The 14929-nt window shown below is 47.5% G+C and overlaps 5 protein-coding genes across 5 annotated transcripts; 3 read left to right on the top strand and 2 right to left on the bottom strand.

Moving 5' to 3' along the window:
* The first annotated feature begins 997 nt into the window (after positions 1 to 997).
* Positions 998 to 4577, top strand: F5B22DRAFT_327005 (uncharacterized protein). Its single transcript, XM_047970756.1, has 5 exons — positions 998 to 1197; positions 1250 to 1301; positions 1465 to 1964; positions 2067 to 3322; positions 3376 to 4577. The coding sequence occupies exons 1-5, from the start codon at positions 1108 to 1110 to the stop codon at positions 4274 to 4276; spliced, it is 2799 nt and encodes a 932-aa protein (XP_047828340.1). The 5' UTR covers positions 998 to 1107; the 3' UTR covers positions 4277 to 4577.
* Positions 4578 to 5279: 702 nt separating this feature from the next.
* On the top strand, positions 5280 to 6115 carry F5B22DRAFT_327030 (RlpA-like double-psi beta-barrel-protein domain-containing protein-containing protein). The gene has a single exon (XM_047970757.1). The coding sequence runs from the start codon at positions 5514 to 5516 to the stop codon at positions 5904 to 5906; it is 393 nt and encodes a 130-aa protein (XP_047828339.1). The 5' UTR covers positions 5280 to 5513; the 3' UTR covers positions 5907 to 6115.
* Positions 6116 to 6710: 595 nt separating this feature from the next.
* Positions 6711 to 7883, bottom strand: F5B22DRAFT_327085 (NAD(P)-binding protein). Its single transcript, XM_047970759.1, has 4 exons — positions 7515 to 7883; positions 7234 to 7466; positions 7072 to 7173; positions 6711 to 7015 (listed from the first exon to the last, which is right to left on the bottom strand). Exons 1-4 carry the CDS (start codon positions 7796 to 7798, stop codon positions 6825 to 6827), a joined length of 810 nt encoding a protein of 269 aa, XP_047828338.1. The 5' UTR covers positions 7799 to 7883; the 3' UTR covers positions 6711 to 6824.
* Positions 7884 to 8328: 445 nt separating this feature from the next.
* F5B22DRAFT_327059 (putative transaldolase) lies at positions 8329 to 10082 on the top strand. Its single transcript, XM_047970758.1, has 6 exons — positions 8329 to 8612; positions 8677 to 8720; positions 8787 to 9042; positions 9090 to 9321; positions 9376 to 9423; positions 9482 to 10082. The coding sequence occupies exons 1-6, from the start codon at positions 8534 to 8536 to the stop codon at positions 9831 to 9833; spliced, it is 1011 nt and encodes a 336-aa protein (XP_047828337.1). The 5' UTR covers positions 8329 to 8533; the 3' UTR covers positions 9834 to 10082.
* A 1414-nt stretch (positions 10083 to 11496) lies between these two features.
* On the bottom strand, positions 11497 to 13094 carry F5B22DRAFT_326973 (uncharacterized protein). Its single transcript, XM_047970755.1, has 3 exons — positions 12677 to 13094; positions 12074 to 12609; positions 11497 to 12012 (listed from the first exon to the last, which is right to left on the bottom strand). The coding sequence occupies exons 1-3, from the start codon at positions 12848 to 12850 to the stop codon at positions 11574 to 11576; spliced, it is 1149 nt and encodes a 382-aa protein (XP_047828336.1). The 5' UTR covers positions 12851 to 13094; the 3' UTR covers positions 11497 to 11573.
* Between the last annotated feature and the right edge of the window lie 1835 nt (positions 13095 to 14929).

Genomic DNA, 14929 nt, shown 5'->3' with positions numbered 1-14929 from the left:
ACTCTTTAGTCGAATAAAAACAAGCATTTCTTAGCTCTTCGTGTAGGTACGTGTACACAGCCCTCTTTGTGGATCGACTCTGCTCTGTGACTAATTGAAAAACATCTGTTGGCTATCTTTTTCCTCGACTATCATAGTGGTCAATGGGGAATCCACAACGGACGTCGGCACTACTTAGTAGGCATACGAGACGCGCCGTCAACTGCTTCTCGTCTGTTCTGGGATACCTAGAGCGGCGACTTAGGCTACCTCATGGATTCAATCGAAGCCTTTGTCCACCTGTACCAAGGGTACTATGAGATATCACGATAGCTTCGCAACAAGAGTAGCATACATAGGTATCTATTCTTTCGTGGCAGCCCCGGCTGTATAAATTTTACTGACTGAGGTCTCGATGCCTGAGAGCCAACCAATTCCTAGCTTGCTCTTCAGACGCGCTGCACAGTTCTAGAACATGATCCTCTAACCCGATCGGAGCCGCCTGTGGTCCCGATTCACAACCCCCGGCCATGACCCAGCTGTTATCCAAGCGCCGTTAGCACTGAATAGGAACTTTATGGGGCAGTTTGTGTCGCAGTCTTCCGTCGGAGGGAAAGCCGTGATCCATAGGCGTGGCGTCGCCCGTCGTCAGCTACGGGTCCGCTATGGGTTCCCAATCGCCGTCATCCATGAACCCCTGGTGCTGCCCTGGCCTTGTGCCCTGGCATGGCATGGGCTGCCGAACAAAATATCAGCACCTTGTTCTCCCTTGTCACAGGCTTTAGGGGCAAACAGGTTCCTTTTTCTTTCATTTCGTTTCACTTTGTGTTTCCCAGGCCAAACAGTCCGTCTTTCATGCCCAGTCCAATTAATTTGCGCCTACACTCTCGTTTTATTTTTACTTTGATCGTTTTCACTCCGAGCTCTTCATTGAGGCTTGACGTCATTGGGCGATAGGCTCACCCACTTCGCTGATCAATCTCGCGCTACTGCTCGTCATACTGGTCTCTTCGATCTCGACGTTTTATAAAGTTCGAAACTAGATATCTTTGCCTGGATTGTTGAAAAGTTATCTCTTGACTCGACACTCGCTTAATCCACCCGTCCCTTGGGGTTTGACATTCCAACATGCCTCACTATACGTCAGGCATGGGGATAGTCCCGCGTGACGGGACTGACCAGTTTCTCAAACTTATACAGAACCCCTTCAATACATCAGTACGTCACATGTCACCACGACTGCCAGCGGTTGGGCCTAACGGGTTTACAGTTGAGTGAAAAGGCGTTCTGGTCATCTTTTGGTTATTCTTTCGGCGCAGCGTGTAAGCAACACCCAGAGACATTTCCTTGGTGTTCATGAACGGCAACTTGGCACGACGAGCTCACTTCTTGGCTTCGTCTCGTTCCTAGGAACTTCTCATCATGTCAATCGCTTCATCAAATGAGCTAAAAGTTGGCAATTGAAATTACTGACCTAGAGTGTAGTGCTTTTTGCCCTTCTTTTCTGTATACTTCGCCCGTACAACGGTACTGTATATGCGCCTCGGCTGAAACATGCCGATGAAAAACATGCACCGCCGCCGGTGGACAAGGGTGTCTTCAGCTGGGTATCGCCTGTGGTGAAAACACGCGAACAAGTGCTCGCTGAAAAGATAGGTGTTGATGCTACTCTTTTCTTGCGATTCACCAAGATGTCTCGCAATCTTATGGTGGTTCTCTCCGTCATCGGCTTAGGTGTCTATATCCCTCTCAACCTCGTTCAAAACACCAAGAACGGCGCACTGGATCATACCAACGTTTTCATCCGTCTCACACCCTTGGGTGTATGGGGAGCTGCCTGCTGGGCGCATGTCACAGTCTCTTACGTGTTCGACATTATCGTATGTCTTTTTATCTGGTGGAACTACCGTGCAGTTATCCACCTTCGGCGCGGATACTTCGATAGCCCCGAGTATCAAGAAAGCTTGCACGCGAGGACACTAATGGTACGTTGGACAGGTAGAAGGCTTGTGCCCCAATAGTAGGAACTATTGTACCACCTAACACCTCCAATAACTGTACCCGATGCCTCGCTAATATCGTTGTAGGTTACCGATATCCCTGTCACCCACCGAACTGACACTGGTATCTCACAACTTATCGACGAAGTTGACAGCTCTGGAAATCAATTCGGAATTGTTGCCCGTAACGTTAAAGGCCTCCCAGAGCTTATTGAAGAGCATGATGAGGCCGTCAGAGAACTGGAATCGATCCTCGCCAAGTACCTGAAGAATCCTGATAAGTTACCGGCTAAGCGGCCTCGATGCAAGACCCAGAAAGGAGACCCATGTTATAGCGAAGTTACCAAAATTGACGCAATTGAATACCTTACATCCCGAATCGAACGACTGAAGGCAGATATCGTCGAAAAGCGGAAGTCGGTTGATCAACAGAAAGCACTCTCTTACGGATTTGCCAGTTACCCAAGCATTGAAGAAGCGCACGATGTCGCATATGCTGCCAGGAATAAACACCCAAAAGACACTACGATCCAACTTGCCCCGAAGCCAAGCGATTTGATATGGGAGAATCTCCCTCTAGACCGCCACCGCCGGCGGTGGGGTGCCTTCATGAATAATTTTTGGGTTATTGTTCTTACCGTAGTCTGGACGGTGCCTAATGCGCTCATAGCTGTCTTCCTCGCCAACTTGAGCAATCTTGGATCTGTGTGGCCTACATTTCAGGATCAACTTCAAAAGAATCCCAAAACTTGGGGCGCGGTGCAAGGTATTCTTGCACCTCTGGTAACAACGTTATTCTACTTAGTCCTTCCCGTCATTTTCCGTCGACTCTCTGCATATGCCGGTGATTATTCGAGGACTGCTCGCGAAAGACACGTCACTCAAAAGCTTTACGGCTTCTTCATTTTCAACAACCTTATCGTATTTTCCCTCTTCTCCACGGCCTGGAAATACGTCGCTGCTGTAATGGAAGCTGAAGGCGATGGGGATGTTTGGTCGGCTATCGTCAACTCGGATCCATTTGGTAATCTGCTCACAGCATTCTGCGACGTTTCGCCTTTCTGGCTCAATTACCTTCTTCAACGCAATTTTGGAGCTGCACTGGATCTGTCACAGCTTCTCAAATTGACGAAAGGATACGTTACGCGGAAGTTATTTAGTCCAACCCCCCGCGAACGCATTGAGCTCTCAGCGCCACCACCATTTGATTACGCTGCCTACTACAACAACTTCCTCTTCTACACTACAATAGCTTTAGTTTTCGCACCTTTCCAGCCCTTGGTGCTCCCTGTTACCGCACTCTACTTCGCACTTGATGTTTACACAAAGAGCTATCTGCTGCTGTAAGTAGGCGCTTCGGGTGCGATTTGATTCTCCACTAACACTATTGATATAGATACGTTTTCGTAACGAAACATGAAAGTGGTGGGACATTCTGGCGCGTCCTTGTTAATAGGCTACTCTTCGCAACATTACTTGCGAACGTAGTAACAACCATCTTTATCATAGCTCGGCGCGAATCAATTACTCAAGTTATTCTGATGATTCCACTAGTCGCTATTATAGCAGCTTTCAAGTGGTACTGTCGGCGCACCTTTGATGATGAGATGTATTTCTACTCGAAGGGCTTGCATCGTATAGATAAGGAGAACTTGCCGACTAAGCCGAAAAATGATCGCGTTGCGGTGCGTTTTGGTCATCCGGCGTTGTACAAAAAGCTTATGGTACCCTTGGTTCATGAAAAGGCCAACCATATCCTCAAGGAGATCCTTCGCGACCAAGCAGATCCGGATTTCGAGGATGCAAACCACTATGGCGATACGTACAGAATGCAGAGGCTGTCTACACATCGTTCACGAATCGACGGTGCAGGTAACAACACTACGTTTGAAGTTGTTAATGAGTCGCAAATGAACTTTGAACATTTCCGCGATCGGGAAGAGTTTCGCGAGTTTGGCGGTGATGGTGATTTGTTTAGCAATCCATCATCAAGATCCGGATCACCTGCCCCTTGGCAGTATTCTCGTTCTAACTCGAACATGTCCGTGCCACGTCACGCAGACGCTGCAAAGGAGTCAGAGTACGAAGGTGCCACATATCCAACCGGTTATCACCCCCCATCAACATTTCGACCGATGCCGTTGACACGCCAGCCTTCTGAGATGTCTACGGACCAGTATCGTACAATGGGCAGACAAGGTGACCTCTCAGACGTGAACTTGTTAGATGATGCAGCTCCGCTGGGAAAAGCCACTTCTAGTCAGTCACACATATCAGATACACATAAGACTGGTTGATGTCAGAACGAGTCATGTCATTGAATGCCGGCGTAAGGGAGCATTTGCATATAGATTTTATCTAGGAACGGTCAACGGCGTATCCCCAACATGGTCACCATGACACTAATTTTATTAGTCTACATTTCATATCCTGGTTTACATCTTGTTCCTAGAACTGGTTCGGAATCCACGAGTAACTGGGGAAATGACTATACGGCGAGCCTTGACTCACGAAACGAGCATTTATAGACGATTTTTGACATAGCATTATCAAATATTAATTATGGAAAAAGTTACGTATCACGAAGACAAGCGAAGACGAGGGAGTCATTCTGGGCTTTGAATTTGAACAATACCTTTACATACACGGCTACTTAGTGTGTGTTTTACGTACGTGCTCTAATAGTTGAGTGGTTTACTGACTAGTGGCACCGAAGCCACGAGGATTTTGACAGAGATCCCGCTAGACTAGGCGTTGATCAGTTGTCAGAAAGTCGAATAGAGATATGAAGTGAGGCACACGTGTTACTATGCCGACCCAATAAACATGATTCGGTACCTGCATTTGATCTTTCTTTAAGGGATAAAACTTCCCCTTTGGGTAGCTTGCGCGTACTTTTATGAGCACATTAGTCAGTTTAGCAAAACTTGTCTCCCCAGTTTATCTGACTCGATCTGCTCCCCTTGACGATCGCTTGAAAACTGGAATTAATGAAACCATTCCTATAGGCCGGTCATCTCAGATCACTGGAACCCGTGATCAGCACCTTGAGATTCTAGACCATTGACATCCGCCGGTCCGTCTTGATCCCAAGCGGAAGAACCCCGGGTGTCATGGAGTATGCGTCTGAGGACGACTCAGGCGAAGCGGGTCCGTGGCCCGTTGGGCTGATGTGGCGATCACGGCACTAAGTCAGGTCCGCCGTTCCACACCCGGCCTCCAGGTCTATAAGAGGCCGACACGGAGACTCTCGATCTTGAATTCTGGAAAATCTACAAGTTCACATCCCATTGTCAACTCACCACAATCATTCATTTGCCTAAGCGCAACTTTTCGCGGGTCGACTTTCTTTTCCGTACTCGCCAGACTTTCACTTCCAGTCCTTTTCCCAGTCTTTCTCGGGTTAAATAGACGCAACTATTGCCTGAGTTAGCCACCACATTCTTTTGCGCCCATTATCGCAGACGCACCCCGCGGAACTTCAACGCAACGAGCAAAATTTCAGTCGCTAGAACAAAGCACCATTTTACAAACATGCCTTCTTTCGCTCAGATCCTGATCGCCCTCGGCGCCGCTGGCAGCGCCCTCGCAGCACCCCTTGCCAACACCAGCGCGGCCGTCACTACGGAGCAGCGGTCCGCTGGGCAGACCTTCACGGGCGACATCACCTACTATCAGCCTGGGCTCGGCGCCTGTGGCGAAACGAGCTCGGACAGCGAGACCGTCGTGGCGCTTTCGCCGACGGAGTACGATGGCAACTGCGGCAAGACTATCACCATCACCAAGGACGGCCAGACGGCTACGGCCAAAGTCGTCGACAAGTGCCCGAGTTGCGCGAGCGGAGCTATCGATGTGTCCTCCACCGTGTTCAAGTCGCTGGCCGACATGTCGGTTGGGCGGACACAGGTCTCTTGGTCGTTCAATTAAACGGGAAGGAAGCAAATTTGTGCTTTCGATGGATAAGGGGTGATAGAGGACGGGGGGCTAGTCCCTGCGCTGGACGCAGATGGGACTTTATCCGCTTTGCTGTCGTGCGGGTCATGACGCGGGCGGTTGTATAGCCTTGGGGGAAGGGGGTTGACGAGTATGTCTGTCGCTTTATGCATGTTTGTGATACCATCGGAGAAGGATATGATAGAGGATAGCATTCTAGAGCTTTTTGCCATTTCGCACAGCAAGCGGTGATGCTAGTTCTATAGAATACACTCATTGACACATTTATTCAGTTTTTACATTCCATTGCAACTTTATCATCGATCATGTTAGCGGTGTAATATGAGCTTCGTAGTCTTAGCTGTATATTTGATTGCGCTATTGAAGGAGTGAGAAACGCGAAAGACACTGCCTATAAACTGATCGCCTTCCTTCTATAAGCCCTTCTGATATATTGAGGTTTGGTGGTTAGCTGGACCAAGCGCAGGTCCAAACTCCGAGCGAGTCCCCTCCGGCCACGGCCTCGGATCGTTACTAGGAATAGTATCCCGCTCTTGGAACGGGTCTTGTTATGAGACCAAAGAAGCCCGCACATGTACCCCGCTTGACGCGCGTGCAATGTACAAGATTCCCCGCACCGAGTCGAGACGGTTGCAGCCTGCCTCATTCTTGTGGTTTTGGCCATGAGACATCTTTCGATTGATTCTCTCTTCAGCTTTATGATCGAGAAGCTAGGTTTCCATGAGAATCAGAGTATATGGACCAGCTATATGTCACTTTGGCACCAGCCGTCACATTAAGTGTAAGTTTCATGTTGTCGAGATATCATAATCAATGGTAATTAGTTGATCCAGTCTTCATAATCCCCCTTGTCGTCATCTCCAAAAAGCTCCACGTACAATGAATGTCCGATCATTGTGCAGTATAACCCCCATCAACTGCCAGAGTCGCACCGGTGATCCACTGTGCCTCGTCACTTGCGAGGAACACAGCTGCTCCCACAATATCTCCAGGCACGCCAAGACCCATGGGATGCGCTGCTTCAATAGCTTCAAAATTGTTGATGTTGGCTATTGCATCCTTGACAATTGCGGTTTTAGTATCTGTCAAAAAATGAGTACTTGGGCGGGTTCCTTTGTTAACGTGCGGTAGTACTTACACCCGGGACAGATCGCATTGCTATGAATCTTGTGCTTCGCGTAGTCTAGACCGACTTGCTTGGTGAGATTTGTCACCGCTGCTTTGGAAGCCGCGTATGAAGCTGGGGTCGGTCAACACATACTTGTATTCTGCTTTGATCGGTATTGATAGAGATTCTTACGAATAGCCCTTCCTGCGACGAGTCCATGGACAGAGGCGATATTGATGATCCATCCTCTGTGACCAGATTTATGGGGTTCTTGCTGTAACATCTGCGTGATTGCATATTTTGAACCAAGGAATACTGACTTGAGGTTCACGGCCATCGTAATGTCCCATACGGACTCTGGTGTTTCATGCACTGGTGTCGGGGCCTGACGCGATTCCATGGCGATGCCAGCATTGTTCACTAGTCTGGATTGCATGTTAATAGCTTCATCCGCATTGATGATCATCTCTTACATGTCTACGCGGCCAAATGCCTTGACAGCCTCACCCACTAGATTCTCAACATCCTGAGCTATGCTAACGTCAGTTTTGACGAAGATAGCCCGTCCTCCATCTGCCTTGATTGCGTCGTCGGTGTAGATGTTTGCCTCTTCAGCGATCTGGGCCCGAGCTTCCCGGTTTAAGTCCGCACATACAACGGCTGCTCCTTCGCGGGAGTATGCAAGCGCTATGGCTCGGCCCAGGCCGGAGGAGGATCCCGTAACAATAGCAACCTTCTCAGAGAGTCGAGGAGCCATTGCGTTCTGTGTTTACTATTGGTGGTGCCTTCGCTGAGCGCATTTAGGGATGTTGGAAATTTAGTCAATTATATACCCATCACCACCGGTGAAAAGAATGCAAGGATCTACATCTTCTTCACGAATAACCATATTGCTCGTACTTTTAGTAGGTTGCGAGCCTGCGTTGCCTAAGGTACTGAAAGTGATTGGTCAAATGCGAGCTGAAATAATTCCAGGGATCTCGAATATGCGGATAGCATGGGTGGAGATAGCAACGTGTCCGGATGTACCGGTAAGTCGAAGAGATTCGTCAGTTGTTGATAACCTAAGGTTACATACATAGTTTTCCGTAGCTTGCCGCGCATGGATTCTTCGGAGAATTGATCTTTGTCAGAAACAATTGGCCTTAGGTTTTACTAACTCCAACTGAGCTTCATCAGCTATGCGACCGTGAAGCAATATAGAATCTTTATGTGGAGAGGTTATGTTCTAACCAAGCCTGTACGTTGTTAAGGAGAGCGGGGTCTTTGCTGCTTTTGGTAGCACTGGTTCCATAATCTTTCATCTTTGGGCATCCCAAGTATTGGGTAAGGTTGGTGATGGTTAGTGTTACATACTTAATATGTAGTTCACATCACACGACTAGGCAAATGGTGAGATAAGTAGTGCTTCCGATATTGTCATGAGTAACCCCCCTCTCTCATTCTCATTTCCGTGCATCCAGATGAACTGCAACCAGGAAGTCTTCTCAGAATGTCTTCAACGTCACAGAACCTTTTAGATCTACTACGAACCCTATCCACGGTTGACTGCGATACCTTGGATGTTGAAGGTATGAGTTCCAGCGAACTGTCTCCAGGCTAGCATTGTACAGCTAATTAATTACCCTTCCACAGTTGCCAAACAATTAGGCCCATTTGTCGATTGTACTTCTAATCAGGTGAACAAACCCTCTCTATAATCATGATTATCTACTACCTAGTCAGGTTGTTAATCACAATTAAAGGCAATTGCGTATAATGAACTCACTAAGACCGATGTCGAAGACAATCTGATAAACCAGCGACTTATCACGGATTCCATTGCCTACGCGAAATCCAAGACGAATGATTTCGCAGACGTCGACGTTAAAGAAGTGGCCGTTGAGGCAGCGACAGTCAAATTAGCTCACAGCATTGCCCCTTACCTGACAGGATATTCTCATGTTCAGACGAACCCCAAGTACTCGTTTGACACACAAAAGACTCTAGCAAATGCTCTGCGTGAGTTGTCTCAAGAATATAAGATCACGGAGTCTAACTTTCTTCAGGGTTTGTCGCAATTTCAAGAGATCTCGATCCGGGCTTTGACGTTAAAAGGTTGTGCGTTAAGATCCCCACAACATGGGAGGGTGTCCAAGCTTGCAAAGAACTGGAAAAACAAGGCATTGCCACTCTTGCGACTGCTGTCAATTCCATACCGCAATCTATTCTAGCTTCAAATTTTGGATGCACTTACATCGGCCTGTATATCAATGATCTCCGAGTTCACTTCGATGCGTCGTGAGTCCTATTATAGACTTACTATAAAGTTACATATGCTCACTGTTTTGACAGATACGTGGATGAGAATAAAGGTTTCCATGTTGGTAATTCGGCCCAAAGGTATGTTATTGCAGGATACTTGGGAGAGAAGTCCATCATACTCATTAGCAACTAATAGATTCTATGGAAAGCATGGACAGCGTACGCAAGTCCTTGCAGCTAGCCTTACCTCGATTCAAGAGGTGATGATGCTTGCGGGTGTTGCTCATATCACCGTATCCCCGCCTTTACTCTATGAACTTTCCAAAACACCTGCGAATACTTGGAAAGGGGACGTGGGCTCGGTTTTTAAGACCGCATCATCAGAAGCACAAGATATAGATGCTGTCAACACCGAAGACGAATCGACCTGGCGCCTGGCTTTCAGTAAGGATAAAGATGGGAAGAGTGAAACAAAATTAAATGATGCTATTTCGTTATTTACAGATAAACAAGACGCCCTGGAGAGTCTCATAGCCTCCTATCTTTGAGCTTCCCGCTCGGGATATAAAGAGCTTCAAAATTTCAGAAGCTGTACCTATCAGCAGCTAGAAAATGAAAAGGAGTCTTCCGTTTCTCGGTGCATAGCGGTACCAGCAGAATAATCCCATATTTTCATATGCTGACCGAGAAGAAAACGGAAGTGGTACACCTACGCTTTGCTGCATCTCACGGCACGCGCACGTGTTATAATTTATTAGGTAATCTTAGGAAATTGAAAAGTTAGAATTTGCTGCCTACTACTCCGTACCCCGTGGGCTGAACATTCACTTGCACCGCCACAAGTAACTGAAGGGTAATAGTCCCTGCCTCCTCAATAAAGTCAGCTGACCGACGCCACGACATCTATTCTTGAACGACCTCGACATACATAGTACAATCAGTACTAGCTCGTACACAACGCGGGGATGGTCACTCGGGTCATCCTGATGGTATCCCTTGGCGAAAATGGGCTTTTGAACAGTGCACACTGACAGAGTAAACCTATCATCCTAGCAATTGTAAAGAGATTCTATATGAGGAACGTAGCCTTGAAGGGCTCGATGTTCCGTAGACGATAGTTCACCTATCCCTTGCGACCTTACCCCTTGCTGGCAATCACCGTCAACATAGGTAGTTGGGACACTTGCGAGTAAAAATGTACGGTTATAGTATCGAACAGATAGGTGCAGGCGTCGCGGCTAGTATGAAAGAGTGGAAAATTTTCCAGGAAGCTCGATCAATGAGTCTTTAGAAATATAGAACCTGGTTGACGATGCTCTCTATGTTGGAATGAAAGCTGCTGAAAGCCACTTTCGCCGACTTTTCTGCCGAGTAAAGATAGTGCTCGGCAATTCTATGGTGTGACCATAGCTTCCCTCCTCCCAGATCCTACTACTTAAGTAGTGTGGTGTAAATTTAGCTGTGGTCAATGGAATCATGGGCGGTTAGAGCTATATTGGGAGCAACGCAAGGGTACATACTAGACAAGGTTCAATGGAAGGGATACCGTGGCAATTTTGAGCCCTTAGATAGGCAGGATTTATGAAGAGCGCCGGATGAGGGCTGAACCATTCGTCCTGCTAATTGCTCGTCACGGCATTCCCACTGTCGCAAATCCTGTCTTTTTTGATCGCTTTGGGCCTGTGAAGATCTCATTCATCTGTGGATGATACTTATAACTGTTGTTGCAAATCAGGCACAACACCCTTAGTTTTCGCCGGGGTCTCCGGCATTAGTTAGTTGCTTCCCCTAGTTCCGCTAATTCTGATTATACGCTATTTCTACTCTAGTCATCACTTTGAACACCATTTTAGCTCTGTAACCTTCTAACCTTGGTGTCTAGGTTCATACTACCCTTGCTAACATATAGACATTACTGGTACTACAATTTGTTACAAATTATGGGCTTGATGAATGAAAAGATATGTAGCTTTTAAGTAGCGGCTGTTATCATAGTACATTGCCTTTAAACTTATGTGTAAACCTAGGTACTGAAATCTAGCAAGTCTCATTGGCCCAAATCTCTCTTGGCAGGCCACGGAGCTGAATTGGTGTTCAAACTGGGAGTCCAGAAAAAGAGTACTTCATGAATTGCAACCAGATGGGCCTTGCGATGCTTAAATGCACAGGCAGCTAGCTGAGAAAGAATACAAGCATGGAGAGTGAACAGTCGTCCAATCTTTACGGGTATATTAGATCTATTGTCATTATTTTCACTATGAGTTAATGGGTATAAAGGTCATCCATCATTATCTAGTAACTGCCATTCCCAATCCATCTGCCGAAGAAGTCCGGCTCTCTTCCTTCCCTAATTGAGCTACGTCGGGTACTGTGATATCCTTGTTTCTTCCAGCTTCTATTGTTACAAGAACATGTGTATCGACGTCGCCGTTCTCCCACACTTCTCGATATCGCCGCGATGGCCAGTTTGGCCAAGTTGTTTGATTGGGATAGCCACGACTCGGGTTCGTCGTCGGTTTGGATTTAGATCGCACGAGTGACCCCAAGTGTCTAGCACAGGGTAAATCACGTATGACTTTCGGGATAGCTGGGATGCCGATGACGAGGTATCCGAATGTCTGCTCGGCTATTGCCCAGAGATTGATAGTCACTACATGAAATAAGATATCACCTGTCCGATAAGCCGAGGAGACGTAGACTACGCGTGCTATAGCACTGCCAGTAGCACTATCCAAACCATGTTAGTCTGCCCACCTGCCACGCATTTCCAAGCACGGGATGCACTTACAGGGCGCCTATCACGAACAGGACCGACACACCGACCTTCCTCACGGTCGATAAATTCAACTTCCATATAACCCAATGCGGTGCGATCAAAATGGTGAGGTCAGATATGACATTGATAACGCCCGAGGCCACGTTGTACTTGGGCACGTCCAGGTTGCATCTTGAGGTGTTAACATCCTCAGGCGGACATTGGAATGCCTCGATAAAGGTTCCAATCAAATAAAAAACGGCATTAGTCCATATTAGAGTATGCAGGATCCAGAATAGGCCGTTACGTGTACCTGTTGGCACAAAGGTGTGAATCCAGTCGATTAGGACAGCTATCTTCAAGAAAACGATGTTGAGGCCGAAAAACACACTTCCAAGTTTAAAGTTCTGAAATATTGTTAGCCATGCAACTCCATACATCCAAGAACTTCGCCTGTTTACATAATGCGACGCAGCAGCGAGCGTGGGATTGTACTGCCACTGGTGTACACCAAGCCCGGGGTAGATCGCAGCTTGATACGCGTTGTAATGGTGAACAATATAGAAAATCTAAAGAACAATAAGAGGTTAGCTTCGTATTTCATAACAAGTTATATGCGCTATTGCCATGATGTACCATTGATATGACCAGCAATATATCGGCGATGCCCAATTTCCTCATTATGTGCCTCGCAAGAAGGCGAATTATCAGAGCGAGCAAGGCTATAACACCTGTAAGAATGACGATTACTTTCGGCAAAACATGATTCCCGATGTCCCCAGCAGGTGCGGCTTGCTGATCCGCATCCATTTCTCTCGATCCAGTGTAAGTAGGCAATAGAACCGATGTCGAGCGAACCGGTCCGGTCGAGCTCGCTGTTGTTCAGCTGTCCATCGGAGAACCGCACCCAAAGGATAGACAGGTAGATGGCGGAATGCGGGGTTGTACGAAATGGAGAATAGATACAAAAAGGAGGAATGCAGCAGACTAGGGATGAAGGGAAATGTATAAAAGAAAAAAAGGCATCGAAGATCCCGTTGATGTGGACGAGCTGACAGAAATCCACTTAGATGGGGGCATCCCTTGGCCATTCGAAAGTTAGCGTCCCGGCATCACGCACCTGTATGTAAGAGATCCTTCGCATATGCGGGTAAGGATTAGAGAGGCGGGCTGGCCGTGGTCCCTACATAGAAAGACTTGATCTTTGGTCTCCTGCCTTTGCCTCAAATGAGACACGATGGATCGAAGTGCGTTTGGCGAGGGCCAAAATGGGGAAGTATCGCCCATCGCTATTACTATCTGCTTACGTATACTAATACCCAAGTTCTTGTCGCAAGACTGTCAATGGCCCAAAGAATGAAGATCACCCATGTTGAGAACTGCGACACCCCCAACTGCTTCAGAGCCTGCTTCATCCCGCGCAACTAGCGGCTCGAATCAAATTTTGAAAGCGTCATGCTGGTAGCGTATGTACAGTACCATCGTACGAAGGTTGATGTGTAATGTAGGTATCCGGCAGGGATATTGACAGACAGCAGATGAGTCGAAGCTGATCTTTTCTCGATACTGTATGTTACTTGAACAGGGATAGTAATAGCGCCTTACAGCACGCCTGTACCTAGCCAGGAACGCGCTTTAACAGTCCCCCAGATTCCCTAGATCTAAACTATGCTGTTAAGGTGAGAGGCGTATATCTTCCTCTGTTTCGCCCAAGTTTTTCAAGTTGCCAAACCCTCAGGGCTGCGCATCGTAGTGCCTAGAGGTATTGACTATTCTTGCTTCGGCCCACATCTTTGAGTCTAGCGTAGAGTCCATGTTCTAGTGTAGGAGATCGAATCTTCCATCTGCGAAAGGATGCTATTACTGTGGAGTTTTACAGAGGAGTTGATGGCCAAATACACTAGGTAGGCGAGTAGGGTGTCTCGGGTGTAACTAATTAAGCCGCCAAGATACTATTAGCAATCCTACAGCATCCATCACGATGCCAGATTGGGGAGGTAGTGTGAGCTAAGGTCGTCCGAACGGCCCAGTCAAATCGAATGTAATTATAAGGGACATTCAAAAAAAAAACTGGTGTATTCCTTGCCTATTGCTTGAAATCATTCTTTATGCCTAGCACTTCCGATTCATCGTTATTACGGTGGTTACATTATTGCCGTGTAGCTTTACATGTGCTTACCTATGTCAGTCAGGCATACCCATCGGGTCAAAACGTCAAATGCCTACTGCACTGCTAGCTAGGTAGTAATACCGGCGTACTTAGTGTCAGCCTAGGAAGGGAGGAACCTCGCTGTACACAAATCGTCAATATCATTTCAAGTTCGCCGCCATGCAATACCGCCGATCTTGCGTTACCAAGGTCATGCATGGCCCTTTATAAAACCCACCGGAGCGTATTACATGCGAGAAGTGCACGTTTGTCCTGTCCAAGACTCCAGTAACACTGAGTTATGACTGATATCACTAAAGGCCTGTCGGTCGAACCACATGAAGATACCATATACTTCGTTCGCAATATATGCGGTATTATGACAGGGTTGTGGCAGGAGGAGTACTTCGTATGGCCCCCGGCACAAAGCACCCTTGAAACGCAGCCAGATATCCGATAAGAGCCCCAGATTCGGCACCGAGGAACGCTTCACAGAGTAAAGCCCCCGGCTCGCACTGCACCACGGCGAAATTTTGCTTCGGGCGCGAGAACCGGCGGAGGCCAAAAGAAGCAGACGGTGGACAGAGACTGTTCGTTCACTGCAACACTGTTGCGCGGCGAATGTGTTTGTAACAGTCGATCTCAGGCTTGTTTAAGCTTGACGTAAAAACCACTGCGACTCTGGAAGACAACTCAGCGTATCGGAGGGTCCGCCAACGTATATATCGCGTCATATAGGG

This window comes from Xylaria bambusicola, assembly GCF_022495145.1.
Source record: "Xylaria bambusicola strain CBS 139988 unplaced genomic scaffold F5B22scaffold_39, whole genome shotgun sequence".
Classification (NCBI taxonomy): domain Eukaryota; kingdom Fungi; phylum Ascomycota; class Sordariomycetes; order Xylariales; family Xylariaceae; genus Xylaria; species Xylaria bambusicola.
The sequence above is the reverse complement of the archived record's forward strand: the minus strand, read 5'-3'. Positions and strand labels throughout refer to the sequence as shown.

Coding starts and splice junctions, on each gene's coding strand:
- F5B22DRAFT_327030 (XM_047970757.1), top strand. CDS start 5,514: ATGCCTTCTTTCGCTCAGATCCTGATCGCCCTCGGCGCCGCTGGCAGC.
- F5B22DRAFT_326973 (XM_047970755.1), bottom strand. CDS start 12,850: ATGGATGCGGATCAGCAAGCCGCACCTGCTGGGGACATCGGGAATCAT. Junction 12,610..12,676: donor TATTGCTGGTCATATCAATG/GTACATCATGGC, acceptor ATTGTTCTTTAG/ATTTTCTATATTGTTCACCA. Junction 12,013..12,073: donor CTGTTCGTGATAGGCGCCCT/GTAAGTGCATCC, acceptor TGGTTTGGATAG/TGCTACTGGCAGTGCTATAG.
- F5B22DRAFT_327059 (XM_047970758.1), top strand. CDS start 8,534: ATGTCTTCAACGTCACAGAACCTTTTAGATCTACTACGAACCCTATCC. Junction 8,613..8,676: donor CGATACCTTGGATGTTGAAG/GTATGAGTTCCA, acceptor ACCCTTCCACAG/TTGCCAAACAATTAGGCCCA. Junction 9,043..9,089: donor GACTCTAGCAAATGCTCTGC/GTGAGTTGTCTC, acceptor AACTTTCTTCAG/GGTTTGTCGCAATTTCAAGA.
- F5B22DRAFT_327085 (XM_047970759.1), bottom strand. CDS start 7,798: ATGGCTCCTCGACTCTCTGAGAAGGTTGCTATTGTTACGGGATCCTCC. Junction 7,174..7,233: donor CGTCGCAGGAAGGGCTATTC/GTAAGAATCTCT, acceptor GACCGACCCCAG/CTTCATACGCGGCTTCCAAA. Junction 7,016..7,071: donor CAATGCGATCTGTCCCGGGT/GTAAGTACTACC, acceptor ATTTTTTGACAG/ATACTAAAACCGCAATTGTC.
- F5B22DRAFT_327005 (XM_047970756.1), top strand. CDS start 1,108: ATGCCTCACTATACGTCAGGCATGGGGATAGTCCCGCGTGACGGGACT. Junction 1,302..1,464: donor TTATTCTTTCGGCGCAGCGT/GTAAGCAACACC, acceptor CCTAGAGTGTAG/TGCTTTTTGCCCTTCTTTTC. Junction 3,323..3,375: donor ACAAAGAGCTATCTGCTGCT/GTAAGTAGGCGC, acceptor CTATTGATATAG/ATACGTTTTCGTAACGAAAC.